Source organism: Papio anubis, chromosome 3, assembly GCF_008728515.1.
Source record: "Papio anubis isolate 15944 chromosome 3, Panubis1.0, whole genome shotgun sequence".
Taxonomy (NCBI): domain Eukaryota; kingdom Metazoa; phylum Chordata; class Mammalia; order Primates; family Cercopithecidae; genus Papio; species Papio anubis.
This window is the reverse complement of record NC_044978.1, coordinates 106,367,828-106,388,206: the sequence shown is the minus strand read 5'-3', so window position 1 is coordinate 106,388,206 and position 20,379 is coordinate 106,367,828. Positions and strand designations below refer to the sequence as shown.

General features: G+C 31.4%; 1 protein-coding gene across 28 annotated transcripts in view; it reads right to left on the bottom strand.

Annotated features, from left to right (window-relative positions):
* ADGRL3 (adhesion G protein-coupled receptor L3) overlaps positions 1-20,379 on the bottom strand; it is an 864,507-nt gene that overhangs the window by 9,244 nt on the left and 834,884 nt on the right. For 9 of the 28 annotated variants that reach the window (XM_021939113.2, XM_031664057.1, XM_031664058.1 and 6 more), the window contains 2 exons: positions 5,471-5,599; positions 909-926 (listed from right to left, as the gene is read on the bottom strand). The exons of 10 other annotated variants lie outside the window; for them this stretch is intronic. In XM_021939113.2, coding sequence (XP_021794805.2) covers positions 909-926; positions 5,471-5,599 — 147 coding nt within the window. 9 more of the 28 variants (XM_021939135.2, XM_031664073.1, XM_031664072.1 and 6 more) reach the window with 5 other exon arrangements.

The following is a 20,379-nucleotide window of genomic DNA, read 5'->3' as shown; positions in this document are numbered from 1 at the left end:
AATCACTTCAAATGCAACCACAAAATGAAAAAAACACATTTAACCAATACTGGTAAATAAGAAAGGGTGTTTATTTACAGATAAATTAATTGGAGAATTCTATTAAACTTCTTAATATATTGGTAACTTGTGAAAATACAGCATTCATTCTATATCTGTGATGCAGTTATTTATCAAAACCCAACTAGTTTCATTACTGGTTTAAATTATGTGTTTCAAATATGTCAATTTTTATTTGGACTCCTGATGCATACTGTGTATTCAACTAGGACAGTTTTCAAAATTAGCAATGCATAAATTGTATTAATAAGCAGCCATCACAGACATAGGGTGAAGCAATTTATTTTCATTTTATATCTTGTAGACAAATCCACAATGTTAAGAAAAAATAAAAGTAAATGCTTCTTAAAGGGCTGTATGTGATGGGTGATAGCTTTTGCAGAAGCTGCTATGGTATGCTTGATGGCTATGGTTGGATGGCTGATGCATTGAAACACGTGTTTATTATTTCGGTTTATCAATGCATTAGGTAAGGGCTGAAAACAGCCATAGTAAAATAAAGTGGATATGTTGCACGTGACACATTTTTATGATGGAATGTACTAATAAAAATTAAAAGTTTATGAATTACTTAGCAAAAATAAATGCTTAATTTAAAAACAATTTAACTCACACAAACATTACATGAAACTTAACAACTATGTTGATTATGTGACAATAAAAGAATCAGACAACAAAAGCGTCTAATCTCTATTAACATATATTTATATAAGTTGATTCATAGGCTTTTTAGTTTTTAAATTGTGAGATGAACTGTTTTTAATAACTACATCATCTATATGTGATGCAATAAAAGTGAACTAAAAAAAATTACATTTGATATGCAATGTTTAGCTTTACTCCCATACTTGTCTCTCTGTAGGGCTCTAAACGACAGCATGAAGAAAAGGAAAGAAAAAACAACAAGTAAGCTTACAGCGACAGTAGAAGAAACATGAGTAAAAAGCAAATTGATGATATGCAGAAAAAAGAGTCAAAGGAAATAATTTCCACTGCCCCAAAATTCATGAGTCTGGGTTACATGATTTCTCATAATTAAAAATACTGAAATGTTAGTCAGAAAATAAGAAATCCCCCTTAGCACATGCTAATATAATGAGTCTTTTAAAAAGTGTTTCCACCGTTTGTAAATTTCAAACAAATACACACTTAAGATTATCACACAAACCAAGGAGAGTAAAAATTTGAGGGCAGACCATGACTATTTTCACCAATATATTTCAATGTCACATATGTGTGTGTATGTTAGAGTATACCTGCTTCAAGGAATGTTATTTAATTTTAAATTTTTTCAGTAAAAGTATAAATAAAATCTGAAGCTTTTATACACAGAGAAACCAGAGTTGAAGACTTTCATAATTGTGTTCATTTTTTCCCACCTTCTGTATCTTCTCTTTTCCTGCACAAAAGTTATTTCCCTATTTTATATATATGAATTTTTTTAATCAGTTTTAAATAAAAACTGATCAACATTGTCATTTTTGGAACTCATATTCAAAGGTTGTGTAATTATGGAGGAAAAAAGATTAAATGTATTTATTATTCTGAATACAGAAAATGTGAGGGGAAAAACGCAACCAACAATATTAGGTTTTCTTCTGGATTGTTGCACAATTGTATGCGATCAAACATTTTGAGACTTGATCCTTTAAACAACAATCCTGTCCAAATTATTTTTTAAGGGAAAAAACCTCTTAACCAAGTTAACAGAGTTGTTCTTGCTGATTTTGTCTACAAAAAGACTAAAGTATCATAAAATAAAAACCAGCAAATTCACTGGGCCAGATCATTGCAAAGGGTTCTATCTTATTATAATTTAATGATAGTTTAAAGAGACAGTTTTGGTACTTTAAAGGTTGATTTGCTTCTCAGAAAAAGATCAACAACATTTCAAAATGCAAAGGAAATCTCTTTTAAAGTTTCAAAAGAGTTTAAGAATAAGAATTTGAAAGGAAGGGCCAAGCCAGTATATCAAGAGATGTAAATGCTTGGAGGCTCATTATGGCTCATTCCTTAAATGAAAACATTTTAGAACTGGAAAACACATGAGAAATCACTGAAGTTCAACTCCTACTTTTCAGAGAAGAGGAGACTGCAGCCCAGAGGGGTTGAGCCTTTATCTAACACCACACCCTGCTAATATGGCAGAACTGGGATCAGAAAAAAGTCTTCGAGACTTCTTCCAATTCTGTCTGCTTCAATCTCCTTCACTTCACATCTGCCTTAGGCTTTGAATACTATCACAGAAAATCTATTTATATACATTCTAAAATGATCTTGTATTCTTACCAACTGTAATATATTCTTCACTATATTCCATTCTAGGACTATGTTTCTTTAAAGTTTAAGAATTGAATTAAATTACTTTAAAATGTAAATTATTTTAGTAAAATCATGACTTCCTCTCTAAATTATGTTTTGTTGACAGGTTTTTGTATAATGAGATTTATCTTTACAAAAATTAAATTCCTAATACTGACAAGAAGATAATGGTCCTAATACTGACAAGAAGTACTCAGCATGAAATTTAAAATATTTCCAGATAGACTCTGAATTCAGTGTAATAAAAGTATATTATTCATCTTCATTTCTAATTCTGTATGCTTCAGTGACACAATAAACACATCTTTACATATTTTAAATAAATGGTGTTACAACCAAGAATAGATACTTTAAATCAGAATGCTTCTATGCTTGGATAGCATTGGTGCAACTGAACCAGAGGACCCACAGAATAGAACCAAGTGGTAATTCAATATAAACCACTCCAGTACATACCGAGCCACCTATATTTCATGTAAGATTTCACCTTGCCAGTAAGAATATAAGTGCATTCATCTGAAAGCATAAGATTAGTAGCAATATGACAATCACCAAGATTTATTTTTGGTCAGTGGTAAAAAAGAATTATTTTAAGCACTACCATAGTTTCTTAACATCTTAAAAAATATTAAAACATTATATAGTGTACAATTCAACTTCTGACTCTGGAAAACATTAATAAAGTTATTTACTTTTTTTTTTTTAAAGTCAGTAAAGTTATTGAATTTACTGGAATAAAAGACAAATTCATTCAGAAGAATCCTTTGTGTATTTATTGATAATCTCAGTAGCAATAACCAATCATAGATCCCAAGAATAAAAGTTTGTATCAATACAGTATTATTTAAAATTCTTACATTGTGAGAATTGCAGTTTGATAGTTTTTATGGAAGTATTCCATCCTTGGAAAAATCTCATACTTTAAGATACCAGTAAAAATAAAGTAAGACAAGAAGGCAGATATTGAATTAGGAAAAACACACAGATTAATCAGTGTTACTTTTTCATTATATAAGAAATTAGAAATTATATCTGAATTAGCAAAAAAGTTAAACAAAATGTGGTCCAAATTTATTACTTGTTTTGAAATAATTACCTATGACTCTTCTATGTAAGGTGAATAAATGTAGAATACATTTAATTTCCAGATAGGGTGAAAATCTTCATTTAACATCATTCAAAATTTACTAATATGTCAGCACATATTAATATGTTTATAATGACACAATTAACCTGTCACTTGTCCTAAGGAAAATAAGGAAAAAAGCAAAATAAAACAAGCCTTTATAGGGTCTACTAAATTGTCCTGCCAAACCACATCTGATGCATTGTGTAATGTACAATTCATTGAGTGCTACAATGAAATAGGGACATTGAGATATAAAGAGACACTTCAGGTGGGGTAACCAAGAAGAAAGACCCAGAAACTGTCTCATATTGATGGTTCTGATTCATTACAGAAATGGAAGACTAAAGGAAGACAGGATAGCTGTTTCCAAGTATTTAAAGGATTGCCATAGACAACAGAAGAATGCTTTGCTCTTCTTTGTTCTAGAGGCCAGAGACAAATTTCAGCTTAGAGGAAGGAAAAAAATATACATAACAAATGGAGTGTTTCAACAATAGAATATATGAGATTCCGAGGTAGGATGGGCCCCATTAGGGGAAATACTTAAGCACAAGCTGACAGAATGTCAGCAATGATGTAAAGAGAATTCGATGAGCTCTATGCTTTCTAATTCTAAAGACATGCACCCTTTAAGAAATTTGAAATTGAAAGTGAGCTGAATTATTTCATTGTATCGACAAATGACTTGCCTATATTCCTGCAGTCACTTTTGATTATTGACTTTGGTGTTTCTGAAATAATGTAAAATCATCCTTCGTATCTGGCAAGATGCCTCCTGAGGAAGCGCAGATGGTTTTAGACACACAATGGCCTTATTTTAACAAATATATCCTTTTCTGCAATGGCACATTCACACTAAGTTGCACACACTCACACCACTAATCTTTCACCTGTGACTAAGAAAAACAACAACAACAACAAAGATTTCCACAGAGGATAGTAGAAATGTTATTTAAAATTGCCTAGAAAATTTAAATACTGCCAGTCACATTCAACTTGAAAGAATCATGGAAGTCTCTTTGTAATTGTGAATTTTCTTTCAAATATAATTTCAAGTAAGTGGATCACTGACTAGGACTTTTAAAAAAAACTTTTATTTGAATAATTTTCTCTTGTGGTCTCTTTACATATGATATATTTTAAGTTTTCTGTGTCCCTAACACATTTTTATACTCAGGAAAGATAAAACCATGTTCGAATGCTTATATTGTAAGTGGTTTTAAAGAGATCTATGGTTTTTTTTTTTTTTTTTTCTCTGAGATACAATTAATTTTTGGGTCATTTTCAAGCTGGAGGACGTACAGAGGAACCATACTCAAAAGCCTTGTTTTTAACATGTAGCTGCAGAAGAAAAAGCAATTTTATGATCTGCCTGAGCCAGCTCTTACTGGCAATGGCAGAGCTAAGGCAGAACCCAAGCTGCTACTGCCCAGTACACTGTTTTTATCCTCCACTGCTTAGTTCAACGTAATTCTCCCCAGAGTTGATTTAAATGCTTTCATCAGTACTAATGGTTTGTGCTCAGAGTGTACTTTATGGTATAACAAATTAAGATTTATTTTCTTGATCTTGTAATATTAAGACTACTGAATCAAGTCTTCTTTTATGTTACTTACCTTAAGAAAATATCTCATTTCTCAAAATGAATACATAGATATTTAATATAAAAACAAATGAACAACAAGTACTGACAAACCACAATACATTTTATAACATTATGGAGAAACAAACACGTATTGATGAAGCAGGCATTTGTTTATCAGAAGGAATCCATTTCTTACTAAGGAAAACCTAAGGAAAATGGAAAATAAAAGCACCAAGAAGGGTGGAATGCGAAAGGAGTCTGCATGTCTGCTTCCAAAACAAAGAAAGGCAGGAGAAAGAAAAATAGAATGTGCCCATAAAAGCTACATAAAATGGGACTCTCACTTGAAAAACTTAAGATAAACTCCAGCACACCTTGTGCGTTGTACATGCTGACAGAAGGGTTGTTACAGACCGCCGGTTCCCCAAGCAATGTATTATAGGGATTGTTAGTACCATGCGGACGAAGCAGAGCATTGCTTATAAGATGATTAGCCATGGCTCCTGGAGCAGCCCCATAGAAAGACAGAGAAAAAAAAAAAAAAAAGGTCAATCAGGCAAATGTGTTTGAAAAAAAGAAAGGAAACATTTAGAATGACAACAATTGATATAGTCCTGATTACAGGCAGGCAGCTAACTAGACTAAAAAAATATGCCACTTAGAGCACACATTTCCAACAATGCACATATCTGAGTCAATGGGAAAGAAAGAAAATGATTTACAATGTTGATTAAGCTACATTTAAGGTTTTCTTTTTCCCAAGGTGTATGTTACAATATATTTCCATGCTTGCTAAAAATGAAAATGAAAATGAAAAAAAGCAAAATCTAATCATTCATACAAACAAAACACAAAACAAAAGTCAAAAAAAGTTTAAAACAGAAAAAGAAAAGCAAAAATTAAAACATTCCCTCATTCACAGAAACCACTGGATTGTTTCCAATGAAAGTAAAAAAGGATAAAAGGCAACTTTTATGATAAAACACTCATTTGGAGAGCAGTTGTTGACACAACAGAATTTGACATTTCTGAAATTCTATGAAGAGGAATCATTTAAGATGAAATAAAACAAAATATAATCACCCATTAGTACACCATGGTAAGCATACTAATTTGGTGATCTTACAAATCTGATAAAAAATCATAGAGATGGTATTTTAAAATATTGTAAGTAAATTATTAAGTTTACAATGTCAAGCAATATACATATATACACATATATAACACTCCATTTTCCGTTTCCCAACTGGCTGTTTGGAATTTGACATAGCAACGAAACAGTATTAAATTCTTTCACCCTTTTGTGAATACTTTTTGTTCTTAGTTTCTAACACCATCAGCATGACTTGCAACTTTCCATCCTCCAAAGCCATTTAACCAAGAAGCAAAGATCAGAGGAGAAGTTTTATTAATATACTTAGGACATTTATGAAAATAATAGAATTGTGTATTTGTGTTAGATGAGAAAGAAAGAAAAAGTCACAAAGGAAAGGAAAATACAAATGGCATGGGAATAGTCATGTTGAACTGAGAAGTATATGTTAATTTAAATATATGTATTACAGGATGAAAACACAAGCTATAGGCTGGGAGACAGATTTGTAAAACAAATTTACAAATATTTTTAATCCAAAAAAGAACTAGTATCGAGCATGCAGAAAGAAGACTCAAAAGTCAACATTAAAAAAAAAACTAATAGCAACAACAAACACTCCAATTAGAAAATGGTTCAAAAGCGTAAACAGACATTTTGTGGAAGAGGATACACAAGTGGCAAATAATCTTATGAAACAAATTGTTATTGGCCTTAAAGAAATACAGGTTAAAACCACAATGAGACATTACTACATATCTAAAATAAAAATGATGAAAAATACTAAACGATGGCAAGAATGCAGAGAAATGATTATTTGGACATCGTTGGTGGGAATGCAAAATAATACAGCCATTCTGGAAAACAGTTTGGCAGTTTCTTATAAAACTACTTGTGCAATTATTATGACACCCAGCAACTGCATTCTTGAACATTTATCCCAGAGAAATGGAAATTTACATTCACACAAAAACCTGCATATGAATGTTCATTGCAACTTTATTTGTAGTAGCTCCAAACTGGAAACAACCCAAATTTCCTTCAACTGGTGAGTGGTCAAACAATCTGTAGTATTTCCATACCATGAAATACTAGTCAACAACCAAAAGGAACAAACTATTGATACACATAAAAACTTGGATAAATCTTTAGAGAATTTTACTGAGTAAGAAAAGTCAATCCCCAAAATTTACATACTGTTTAATTTCATTTATACATGTAATGTTCTTGAAATGACGAAATTATAGAAATGGAGAACAGATAACTGGTTGCCAGGGGTTAAAGATAGAGGATGGAAGTAAGTGAGTATTGTCATGAAGGGCAGCATGAAGCATCCTTGTGGTCATAAAATTACCTACTCTGTATCTTCACTATGATGGTGTAAATATGAACTTACTTTGTGGGTAAAATTGCATAGAACTAAACACATACATACAATTAACTACAGGTTAAACTAAAGAAATCTGAACAAGAGTGGTGGATTGTATCAATATTAATATTCTGGGGTGATACTGCAGTATAGTTTCACAAAATATGAGGGAAACTGGGTAAGTGATACAATATCCTCAGTATTACTTCCTACAACAGCATGTGAATCTACAATTATCTCAAAATAATAAGTAATTAGGCCGGGCACAGTGGCTCACACCTGTAATCCCAGCACTTTAGCAATCCATATTAAATTAATGAAACAACAACAAAAAAGTCACTCCTAAAAACTTTTAAAAATGAGAAGGGAAGTGTGGGTAGTAGTATTTTCGATCTTTTCTAAATTATAACTCTTTGTCAGAGTAAATTATCAGTCAAGTAACAAATGTCTTAACCTCAACATTGAAAAAATGAACATCTCTTGATTTAAAGGACACTATCCCTTGTCAGATCTCTAGAGCTGGAAGGCATCAGTTCATTCAGGAAATAACTCATGTGTTTGCAACCTGTATTTCTTGCAAATAATTAGCGTAGAACTGTCACCGAATTTTTCACTTTCTAAGTGTTCAATATTTGCTTTCTGAAGATGTAAAACATATACATCTAAATGTTCTTACATAGTGCAACGGCAGATTTGCAATCTATTGTGTAACGGGCCTATAAGGGCATTATTTTCCATTAATGAATTAAATATATGGTATTTTATGAGAAAAAAGGAGTTCATCATAGTGCCTTTCAGACAAAAAAATAAAAAATCGTACATCTTGAACATTTATATTGTTGATATTCTGCAAATTTAAGATGAATAACAGGATTTAGTCTGCATAGCATATTAGAAAACCAAATTATCTGTAAATTATACTTCCCATCTTATATTTATTATTCTAGATATTTTTCAAGTAAAAAAGTAAAATTAGTTTTCTAATACAATAATTTCTAAAATCACCCTAAATAAGCATTTAAATAGAAAATGAAAGGTATAAGTTAAAATGAACTAGTGTAAAAAATCTTAAAAAACATATAATTGCCAAAATTCTTTATACTCCCTCAAAGATAAGGGCAAGATTTTTATGGCTAAGGCTTGCAGTTGCATCTCTCTGTATTTCCCTTCACTGCTATACATTATCTAATTTGAACTAATTGGAAAACAAATAATAAGGTAGGGAGATTGCACGCCACTCTTCTTCCTTGCTTCATATAGCTCCAAAAGTAAAATATTTCTTTGTCTTAAATACATATATATTTTTTCTATGTTGATCTAAAAGAAGATAATTTGAAAAAAGAAAAATGCACTTTTGAATAAGGAACAATTGATTTGGGAAGAATCAAACGCAAGCAAGAAGCGGATGACTCAACTTTCTGGTTTCTGTGTTTATCATTCACTTTATTGAAAAGCCAAGAATACAAGAACAAAAAAGGATTAATCATACAAAGAAAGAGGAGTTTTATATTGGATTTCTAATGAAACTATCAAAGATTTTAAAAATATTCTATGTGGTTATATCTATCCTGGCATAAGCTTCCTTGTCAGTTTTTGTAAGTGTTTTCTAATTTTGAATGTATTTTAAAACTACTTTGATCAGTGAAACTATTAATCTGAGAAGACAGTTAGTTCTAAAGTTCATTTTCTTTTTCAATCATTTCTGCAAAGCTGGAAAATCCAGCAACAATGGCAGAAATACTATATAGCTAAGTGTTATGACACAATGGTGGCTACATGGAACAATATTTACTCTCAGCTATGTGGCTTTGGTAGGTTGCTTCTTCACATCTCAATGTAATCCAGAATCAGTTATTGATCTGTAGCCCTAATGAGTGTCATGCAGGCATAACTGGAGATCTATCTGCTGGTTACACTGAAACCATATAAAGATTTATAAAAAAAATAACATAAAAGTATTAAGGAAAATGCATGTTCCTCTTTACCCTTGTTATTAAGGACCTTTTCCTGACAAAAGAAAATAATCGCTACTTAAAAATCACTTGCTTCTTTATTGTCTAGCACTCACTTTCATGCCTCATGCACCATTTGAAATCAATGTAATTATTGTTTCTGAAATTAACTCTGCAAATGGAGAGTTATAATTCAAATGAGGTCTTCAGCAACAGAAACAAAAAAGAAAGAAATGGAATTTGATGATTAGTGTTTTTCAAAGTGTATAAAGACACAGATAAGCTCTGTGGGTTTGTGAGTATGAAAGAGTAAGGGATATGTCTGAGTAATCAAACAATTTTTCCTCATTTGATTCACCTAATGTAAGAATTAAATACTTTTCCATGACTATTTAGGACTCGGAGTGACCTCGAGAGGACATGCTTCCTATCACTCTACCAAACAAGTACAATTTTTCTGGAAGGTACTATCACATAGTTCCTACAGTCCACACTCACTAAGTAAGCATTTCAATTATACTTCTGAATAGTAGCACTGACTGTGCTGAAAACAAAACCTAGCTTGCTGCCAATGCCTAGATCTTTTAACTAAAAACTTGCACAGAAGCTGTCTTCCTCCCCCTTTTATGTGCAAAGTTACTTTTGTCTTTTCTCTGTAGCTGCACTGCATTTCTCTTGCCTTTGCTGAAGTCTATTCTGTTTGCTTTTGGCTGTCTCCTCAATTGACTTAGGTCATTTTTAATTCTAATACTGTCTTCCAGGATTCTGTCTACCCTGTCTCTTCCTCTTCCTTGCAACCAGCTTCTGATTTGTAAACTTCCCTTCTAATAGCTGTGAAACTGTTGAAGACTTCCAAGAAGTTCAGTGTTTACAGACCATCTGTCACTGTTTCTCAGCTGAAAAGTTGGGCTTACTCGTTAGTCAGTTTGAAGACATACATATGATGGTGAATTTTGGGGGCTCAGGGAGGACGAGATAGTTACAATATTACATATGTGAAAAGAAGGTTCATGTGTTCATGTGCTAATTTTTCCTGGAATGGAGAGGCACCATGAAAAAGCAATATACAGGGGTTTTCACTGCTCTACATCAAGTATCTCAATAGTCCCTAGAACTCAAAAAAATATTTGTTTAATTAATGAAAAAACTTACGTGAAATTGACGGCATCTTGAAAATATAAAACTAAATCAAATTTATCCATTATGAGTAGTCTTATAATTTTAGTAAATTTTTTAATAGTGTCAATTGTCCAGTTCCTAATGTAATTTATTTCCTTCTAATCCTATATCAGGTACTCTACTATCTAAACGTTAAAAGCAGAAATAAACAATCATATGTTATTTGGAAATACAAAAGGCTACCTGAATACTAACTGTGGATAACAACAGAAAACAAAACAAAACAAAACAAAAAACAACTCACTACCTGCCATGACTCAAAGTAAAAAGCCCAAATTTGGGTTAAAAATAAAGTGGCTATAGGAAAATGACAGTTCCTTAATCATTTAACTCACAAACTCCTGGCTACGGTCTAGTCATACTTGCTTAATTGCTATCGGAAACAAGAATTAGCCCTCTAATAAAGCCATGGAAAATTATTTAAGATTGAATTACAATATATGTGTATCAAGCACGGCATAGTGTCTCACGCCTGTAACCCAACACTTCGGGAGGCTGAGGTGGGTGGATTACTTGAGGTCTGGAGCTCAATATCAGCCTGGCCAGCATGGTGAAATCCCGTCTCTACTAAAAATACAAAAAAATTGGCCAGGCATGGCGGAGCATGCCTATAGTACCAGCTACTCAGGAGGCTGAGGCAGGAGGATCTCCTGAACCTGGAAGGCAGAGGTTGCAGTTAGCTGAGATCACACTACTGCATTTCTGCCTGGGCGACAAAGCAAGACCCTGTCTCAATAACTAAATAAATAATAAAGGAAAACAATATATGTGAATCATTACCACGGTTTTCAATAGAAGGCCCAGCACAAAATTTTTATTTCTGATGAAAGTGAGATACAAAGCAAAAATGATTTTCGTATTCTATACTGAAAAACTTGGGGAAGTTTCTTTAACACATGTTTAGAAAAAAGTCAGATCCTAAAGCCACTGAAATAGATTCAGTTAAACTCATAGTCATTTTAAGAAGGGTTCTCTTCTTTCTTTACTTCATTTATACCTGATGATCTAGACTGATATAAAAATTGTGAATGAGTGAATTTTGAATGAAATAATGAGTCACACTCTTCTCAAATGTATAGTTTTAACACAAAACTGTGATTTTTTTTTTCTTATGAAAATAGAATTGGTGTTTTGACATTGAGGGGCCCTGAATGACAGCACTGTCTGGGCTGGTTCAGTGTAACTGAAGACTGGAAATCTAAGGCTGAATGATGTGCTTTGAAACTGTAAAGTAAAAAACACATCTGAAAAAGGATGACAGTTGGATCTCACTTGAATCTATCATTCAGAAACATAATTCAAACAACGCTTCTTCTTGACAGCAGGCTAACAAAAGTATACTGAAAAGATCTTAAAATAACTTGAATTGCCACTCTACTCTGACCTCAGACTTTATTTCTTTTTTTAAATGCACTTGCATTCTGGTTTGATCATATTGAATGGCCAAAGTTTTAAAATTCAAAACCTTGGTGATCTAATGAACCAACTGAATACAACCATTCATCAATAGTCATATAGCAAGATGCCTCAATTTTCAAATTCTTATATCTATAAATATTTAAGATGACAAATGCTCTGTTTGCTTTATCCTAATAAAATAGTTATACTCTGATGGTTCTTTCTTCTCTAATATCCTCCAGTCCAGTCCCTCATGTTTCTCTCTCCTTTGTCTTGACATAACATTTCTTATGAAGTCATTTCTAATATATATTAATGTATATAAATTAGAGTTTTGCATAAAACACAGTTACTACTGAGTGATGTCTCTCTATTTTTGTTTTCAGACCTTAATTTTGCCCCACAGTGAAGACTTAATTTGTAACAGGCAAAAACAGTTTTTCTAATGGTTGTATTTTCTAGGGCATTAGAACACTAACTTCAGTGTAAAGCAAGGGATCTTTCACAGAGAGATGAGATCTATGAAGTTGGGAAATCCTTAACACTGCATGTAAAATGGTTTAGGTGTATGTTTGTATGCTAAATTGTGCACATTCACATGTCTGCACTTCCTTCTGATGAAAGAGTCCAATGGTTTTTATTTCCTTTACAAAGAATTAAAAAACTGGTATAAAGGAATAAGAGGCAAGTTTCTTCCCTTAGTGAGTAAAATATAATATAAACAAGAAAACCGAAAAAAGTAAATTAGAAGTACTCCAAATATACGTTATATTTATATCACCTAATTGACTGTAAGATTGCATTATGGAGAAAGGTTATAACTCAAAATTTATAACTGAATACAATTTTTAACATCATCTAATCTACCACCATTATTTAATACATAAAGAATCACAGGCTGAGGTATTTATAATTTATTCAAGGTCACACATGACCTCTGGTAGTTTTATTTAAATATGTTTAAATCTGTGATTTTCAAAATATTTTTTAGGATCCTCTTCCTCAAAAAATGTTTCAACATAATTTTATTAGGAGCCTTGTAGGAGTTCATTAATCTTTCCAAACACTTTCTGATAATATCGAATTACTTTATTTTCATATTCTTGTATTAAATTATATAAAATAAATGAATAAAAAAGAAAGTAAATAGACAAAAGAAGCAGCTTCAGAATTACAGAGAACGGATTCAGTAGGCATTGCCTATTTTAAGTATTTTGTTTCCTATTTTTAGCTTTTTGGTGTAGCAAAACAATATCAACACATATAAACAATCTACAGAAGGTGCAAACAATGATTAGTTCAACTTGATTGGGCTACTTTATAAAACAGGGAGAGCTATATAAATCAATACCAAGTCACTTATTAAAAAAAACAACGAATAGAATCTACATGACACCTTTCAAAGTTACATAAGTTTTAAAATCACAGAATCCATAATTTTAGATTTTAATGTTTTAATTCGAACAATGAAATTACAAAGTCAAAAAAGAAATATTTCATTAAACGCTAAGAACTCTTTCATCATTTTTTTTCCTAAAGTCATAAATTGAAGAGCTGACATCTTGATTTATCACATTGTGCACTTTTAATAGCCAACAAGTTTGCTATTAAATTTTAATCAACCTGCCTATTAAATTTCATTCAAATCGTTTGGAGATACTTCAGCTTCTTTTAATAGCTAATTCATTCACTGGGAATCCATTAATATGGATTTCAATGACACATTTTCTCTAAAGTACAGATTAAGTTATTGTTAGTTCAATATAAAATGACATAGTCTGAATTCAGAGGTGTTGCCTCTATTTTAACATACAAATCTGAAGATTCAGACTTGGAAACCCTAGAAGTTACCTCTTCAATTCCTCTTATTTTGTACTAACTGGCTACATACGTGTCTTCTTGTTCAGACACGAGTTTTTCCACAATAAATACTTAAAAGTCAAATCACTAGGTCATATCTTGTGCACATTTTCAGCTTATTGAAGTAACATACTGCCAAAGTGCTGTCAAACGTGCTTGTACAATTCACTTTCCCATGAATAGTGCACTTATTCTCTCAAATTCTTGCTAGGATTTAGCACTGTCAGACTGACATTTTTGCCAATCAGATAGAGTATAAAATGATATTTCATATCACTGTTATACTCTGCATTTCTTATTACTATAAAGGTGGGTAATTTTTCATATATTTATTCGCTATAAGGGTTTCTTTTTTGTGAGTTGTCTGTTCTTATCTTTTGCTCACATTTTTATTGAGTGTTTGAATTTCATTTATTAATTTGTAGACATTCTTTATACAACATGGGCACTAGCATTTTGTTTTTTATATATGTTGTTTACACTTTCTCCCTATGGCTTATGTGTTATGAGTACTGTTTCAATGTTGAGACAATGACCTTATCTGTCTTTTTCTTATAGGTTGTGATCATTTTTATTTTTTTTAAATTAATTAATTTATTTTTTATTATACTTTAAGTTCTAGGGTACATGTGGGTAACGTGCAGGTTTGTTACATACGTATACTTGTGCCATGTTGGCATGCTGCACCCATCAACTCGTCAGCACCCATCAACTCGTCATTTCATTTTTTTAAAAAAAAACTCCTTCTTTAATCTAAAATCTGAACTATAATTTTTAAAATTTTAAGGTTTTATATTTAGTATTTTTCCATATTATGCAACACAACACTATCATATTGCAAATGAGAAAACTACTGTCATTAGATATTCAATGATATTATTCATATAATTAGCTAGAAACCAAAGCTCTTGAGAGATTTTAGGTTTTCCAACTGCTTAAGCCAACAATGGTAGGATTGAAACTCAGAATTGTTGGTGAATCTGCTTCAAAACAGAGAAAGTGGTTGGTCTGCAGAAGTGAGGGACTCTTATTAGTAATTTATTAATCTCTAAAGCTCATCTTTTGCAGTCAAAGCCATGTATTTCTGTCTTCTTTTAACTTGCACATTTTGAATTCTTTTGCATAGTACTCAAAGAATACTGTGTCTGGAAATCCTGGGGCAATTTTCCTTAATCACAGGCAAAATAGCAGTAAACTGCAGTTCTTTTTAGTAAATTAAAGGTACTTAGCAAAAAATATTTATCTTTGTCATTCACACAGTAGCAACTCAATTCATTTCCTCTAAATTAGATTATTCGATAGTCTGCTAATGGTATGTAGTCAATCCTATAGCTATATTTATCTGTTACTCACACATTGCTTGTGAATTTGTTCTGAAATAAAATACAGAACAAATGAAAGTATTATTAATAAAGATAAAATAATTTACCAAAGTGAAAAAAATATGACATTTAGTATAACTCACTGCCCAATATTGGTGTATTTTTAATATTGTGCAAATTATATAATCTTACAAGCAGAAGGTCTGTCGTGACTAAAATTTGATCTTTTAAATTGGAACCTATATTTGAAAACAGTGTGTCTGAACAAAATAGACATGAATTCAAATAAGGTATCCATGAATAAAGAGATTTTTGATAATGTTACAGAAGGCTTATTTTATACTATGATCATAGTCAGCTCTGTTCTATTTAGATTGGGGCTGATTCAGGAAACATATTGTTTCCATTTTTCTAAATCAAGATTGACTATCTTCCTTCAATCTATATACCCTCTCAACTCTTTCTTAATTCTCCAGTGATTTTCCAGGGTTGTAAATTACCTTCTATGAACGTGGTAGCTGACTTGTCTTACATTCTGAAGTGGCCACACTCCTTATTATGACAAACTATGAAGAAAGCTTATCATAAAAATTCATAGGAGAAGTTATCACATAAACAAACTTTTAAATGTCATGTAGTATATAAAGCTGAGCTATATAAAGTGCAAGCCTTTGTATGCAATTCAACAGGAGCTCATTTAATCAAATATTACTCAATTATTGGTTGTTACAATTTAAGTACTTTTTTTTTCCAATGAGGCCTTTTTCTCTTTGCTAAACATATATCCTCCTTTCACATTTTAATTTTTTAGATAATTGAGTTAACTCCCATTTACCTCACAATAGCAGACAGAAATTAATACAGCCTATTTCTTAGAAAAATAATTTGAACCAATGATGACTCTGCTAGAATTAACTTTGAATATTATACATGGTATTTATATCATCACAACCTTTATGTTTACAGTATTAGCAGGAATATTTTTCCAGATAAGAGACACAGTTCAGGTTTTATTTGTTTTAAAATTTTGAATTATAAAGCATATCATACTTTTTGTTAAAACCAGAATTAGCAACACAATAATAAAAAGTTTAATTTATAATATTATCACTGCAATTTCAACTGAAATATATATTCTACTTATTCCAGGCATTACTGTATTGTCCTGACAGAAAAGGGCACAGCTTCAAAAAATGTCAAATTCAGGAGTACAAAGATCTGGGAAAAGTCATATCTTTTCTATTACTACATGATTATAGGGAAAAGCTATTTACCTGTTTTCTAACATAATCTTTGCCCTCACCAAAATGTTCATCCTTGTGCTGAAATATAAAAATTTTAAATTAAAATAAAAAAGATTCTACAAATAAAATACTTTGAAAGCTTCCAAGAAAGAAGAATGACAATGAAATTCTTCTTACAATCTAAGCCCTACAATTGGGCAATAATGTATAATAATTCAACATATTCTAGATCAAATAGTTTTGTAAAAGTAATATGTGATTTACCAAACTATGTCCTCATATATTCAGTTTTTTCGAGCTTTTCTTCCTTACATGGATAGGAAGAATCCACTCTAAAAAACTGTGCTTAGAATAAAATAAAATGGAAGCAAATGAATAATACATGAAGGAATTTTAGAAATAAAGATGTGAATAACTTCACTGTTAAGAATATCTATTTCCCATATTAGGTGATAAAAATAAAGGTCATTTTGAATTACTTCCTTCAAACAACTATATCTATATTCTAATCTTCAACTTCATGAAAAATTGTCATTATATGGAAAGAATGAATGTTTTTGTTATCCTGTATAGGGCTTTGTGGTCGGAAAGACCTTGTTTGGAATCTAGATGTTGCCTTTAATAGTCATGTGATCTTGGACAAGTTACTTTGACTACCAAGAAACTCAGTGTCTTCATGGATATAAAGAAAATGGATAATAAATAATTAACAGAGTACAATATGCAAATGATTACACACATACTAAAGAAGAAACATCACATTTATCAACAAATATAAAGAGGCATATTGTGCTCTATCAGAGAAAGGAACACCAGCAACTCCTAAGTTGGAATCTTCACACTTAGCTCTAAGAAAAGAAATGTTTAAAAATTATGTCCTCAATAACTTACATGAAACAAATAGTAATATTTTAGAGCTAAGTGGAAATATTCTATAGCACTTATATTTAGAATTTATCAAGGTAGCTCACTGCAGCTTGTTTGATTCATAATAGAGGTAAGGAATACTACTCATAATACGTGAGGTAATAAGGTAATAAATCAATAACCAAAAGGAAATTAAATAGAATTTTACAAACCTCTCTTTTTAAAAGGATCTATGAGAGCTTTAGGTTAATAATAATAATAAATACAAACTGTTTATTATTGCTTAGTTGGCTGTGACAGACTGGATTACTTGGAAGAGTCATATCACAGACAAAGTTGAATGTAATGCATAAGAAGGACTTGCTGAGTAAGCAATACGAAGATTTTTCTTTTTCAGATCCTGCCAACAATTTATAGCCAAGGACCTTTGCCCTGGATTGACTGGATGTCAATATTTCATATATTTCATTTTGCCACTTGAATGAAGAGTTAACTCTGAAAATTATTTGGCTTCCTTGGGTTAAAAACCTGGATATTAACAGCCTTGTTTAATTATCTCTTTGACTCAGCATCTCACTTTAAATTTCTGAGCCTATTTTTGCCTTTGTGTTATTAAACTGATTTTCCTAACACAGGCTTCTTTATGTTATTGTTCCTTTTCTGATTGTGTCTATTGATAACATGTACATATATATCTTTTGTGTATATATATATCCTTTGCATATATATATACACACACAGAATGCTGTTGCCTCATTTACACAGAATATAAAGAACAAAATTATAGACATACTAGGCATAAATATAACAGTATTTCTCAAAAGAAAAATTTACCTATGTCATTGAATACTTATATTTGCATTCATATCAGGATAATGCTTGTTCAAAATAAGAATAGTTTGTTATATAGGTTACTCTGATTTGTTAGCTATGCAAGTTCCATAGGCACATTATTAACTGTTTTTGCAAATTTCATAAGTAGATGTCAGATTATATTAGGAGCTGGTTAATATTTACAACCAATGATTTTATAATCCTTCAGAACAGTAAGACTTTTGGGCAATACAGCCTATTTTATGCATATAAGCCAAATTATATTTATTGACATTAATAAACAGTGAATGAGTATGAGTGTTTTGCCCTAGTAGCTTTAATTTATATAAATCACTAATCACAGTAAAACACCACTTAAATTTTTTTCATTTGCAATTTTTCTTTAAAAACATAAAAGCAAAATATGTTTAGAAGCTTGAATATTAATGGGAGGGCAGGTGATTTATTTTGAGGTTTCTTCTGCCTCAGTGACCTACCTCCTGGGAAAAACAATACAGGCTCTGAGAAAACTTTTGTTAAAAACGGGTCTGAGCCACATCCCTGCTCCACTACATAATTGATTATTTAGCAGAGCTGTCTGAATTGGAATAGTGTTCTCTAAGCTTCTGAAGGGACAGGACAGGGCTTAGAAGAAAAGTGAAGGCAGTGTTTGCTTATGTCATTACCTAAGGTAGGGAGAAGAAATATATTACCTTTATTTCTTTGATGCTAAAACATGGTTATAAATCAAAAGTGGGAAATACAAATAAGCAGATGCAATGTGCATTTAATTTCTAATTTAGAAGCGACAACTCAGTTTTATTATTTTATTTTTTGTTAGGCTCCAGGGTAGCACAATCATTTATTTTACTTGACATTCAGTTAACCACTTCATTCTTCCCACCTATTTCTGCAAAATAAAAATGAAAACAAAACTTCGGTAGTGAATGATGGATTTTAATATCTGATTACTTGAGAGCACTAGCAAGGACAAGTTTTCATTTTTTAGAAAGTATAAGTGAACTTCTGAATAAAATAATAATAATTATGTTCCAGGCCCTGTTGTAAGCAATTTACGTATTAATATATTCATTTACTCCTCTCAAGGACCTTCTGAAGTGAGTACTATTTATTTACCTATTGCATAGACCCTGAGAAGTTAAGCAATTTGCCAGAAGTCTCTGGATTAAAACTCAGGTGTCCATTCTTAGAACTATTATGCAAAACTAAAATGAGTAGGTCAACTACTTGCAAGTATCTATTTGATAGCAGCATCTTTCCCCTCTGTATCAACCATACTCCTAACAGGTGGGGTCACCTTTCAGCAGGTAGCAAAGCCACTAGCTACAAGCCAAAATTTACCCTTAAAAAATCTATTAAAATAAATCCATTGTCATAGGCAATCACAGTTTTGTCAATTACATATATTTACTGAGAATGCTTTTGCAGATTAATAAAGATCTGAACTCTGAAAAGAGAATCCATCAGCATTTATAAATAAGTGTTACACATCTACAGATCAGTCTTCCTACATATAACAACTAAATTTGGCTTAAATAAATACACCCTTACTAGTCAGATCTCTATGCATAAAAATCTAAATCAAATTAACTTGTGTGGGAGGTTGACAAGGAGGATAGGAGTTTAGGGAAAAATAAAAACCCATGATGCTAGCCAAGCAATTGTTCCAGAAGAAAAAAAAAAATGCCCGTTTTTCTAATTCTACTGCTCAAACTGCATATTTTTGCAATAACTTCAGGACTGGGATGGGAATGGGGCACTCTTTTGTGATTCAAAGATCCATATTGGTAAGAGCTTAGCAAACCTTGATTTTCAAAGGGAAGTCTCCGACCTCAATCTAACTAATTAAATAAAAAGAAAATGAAAAATATAATATTTATGATGAGATAAAGCCAATAAAATATTTATAATGACATAAAGCCTAACAAATATAATATTTATGATAAGATAAAGCCTAATTTCAGAAAATATCCTAATTTTTATATAGAGTGACAAAAAAAGTAGAAATATTTAACAATTCATACCACTGTCAGAGGAAATTTCTCAGTAAACATTTCATTTTTGGATCAAACTAAAATTTTAGATGAAACTAAAGTTTTAGAGACATTGTTAATCTAAATAGTTCTAGGTTAGGCACAGTGGCTCTTGTCTGTAATCCCAGCACT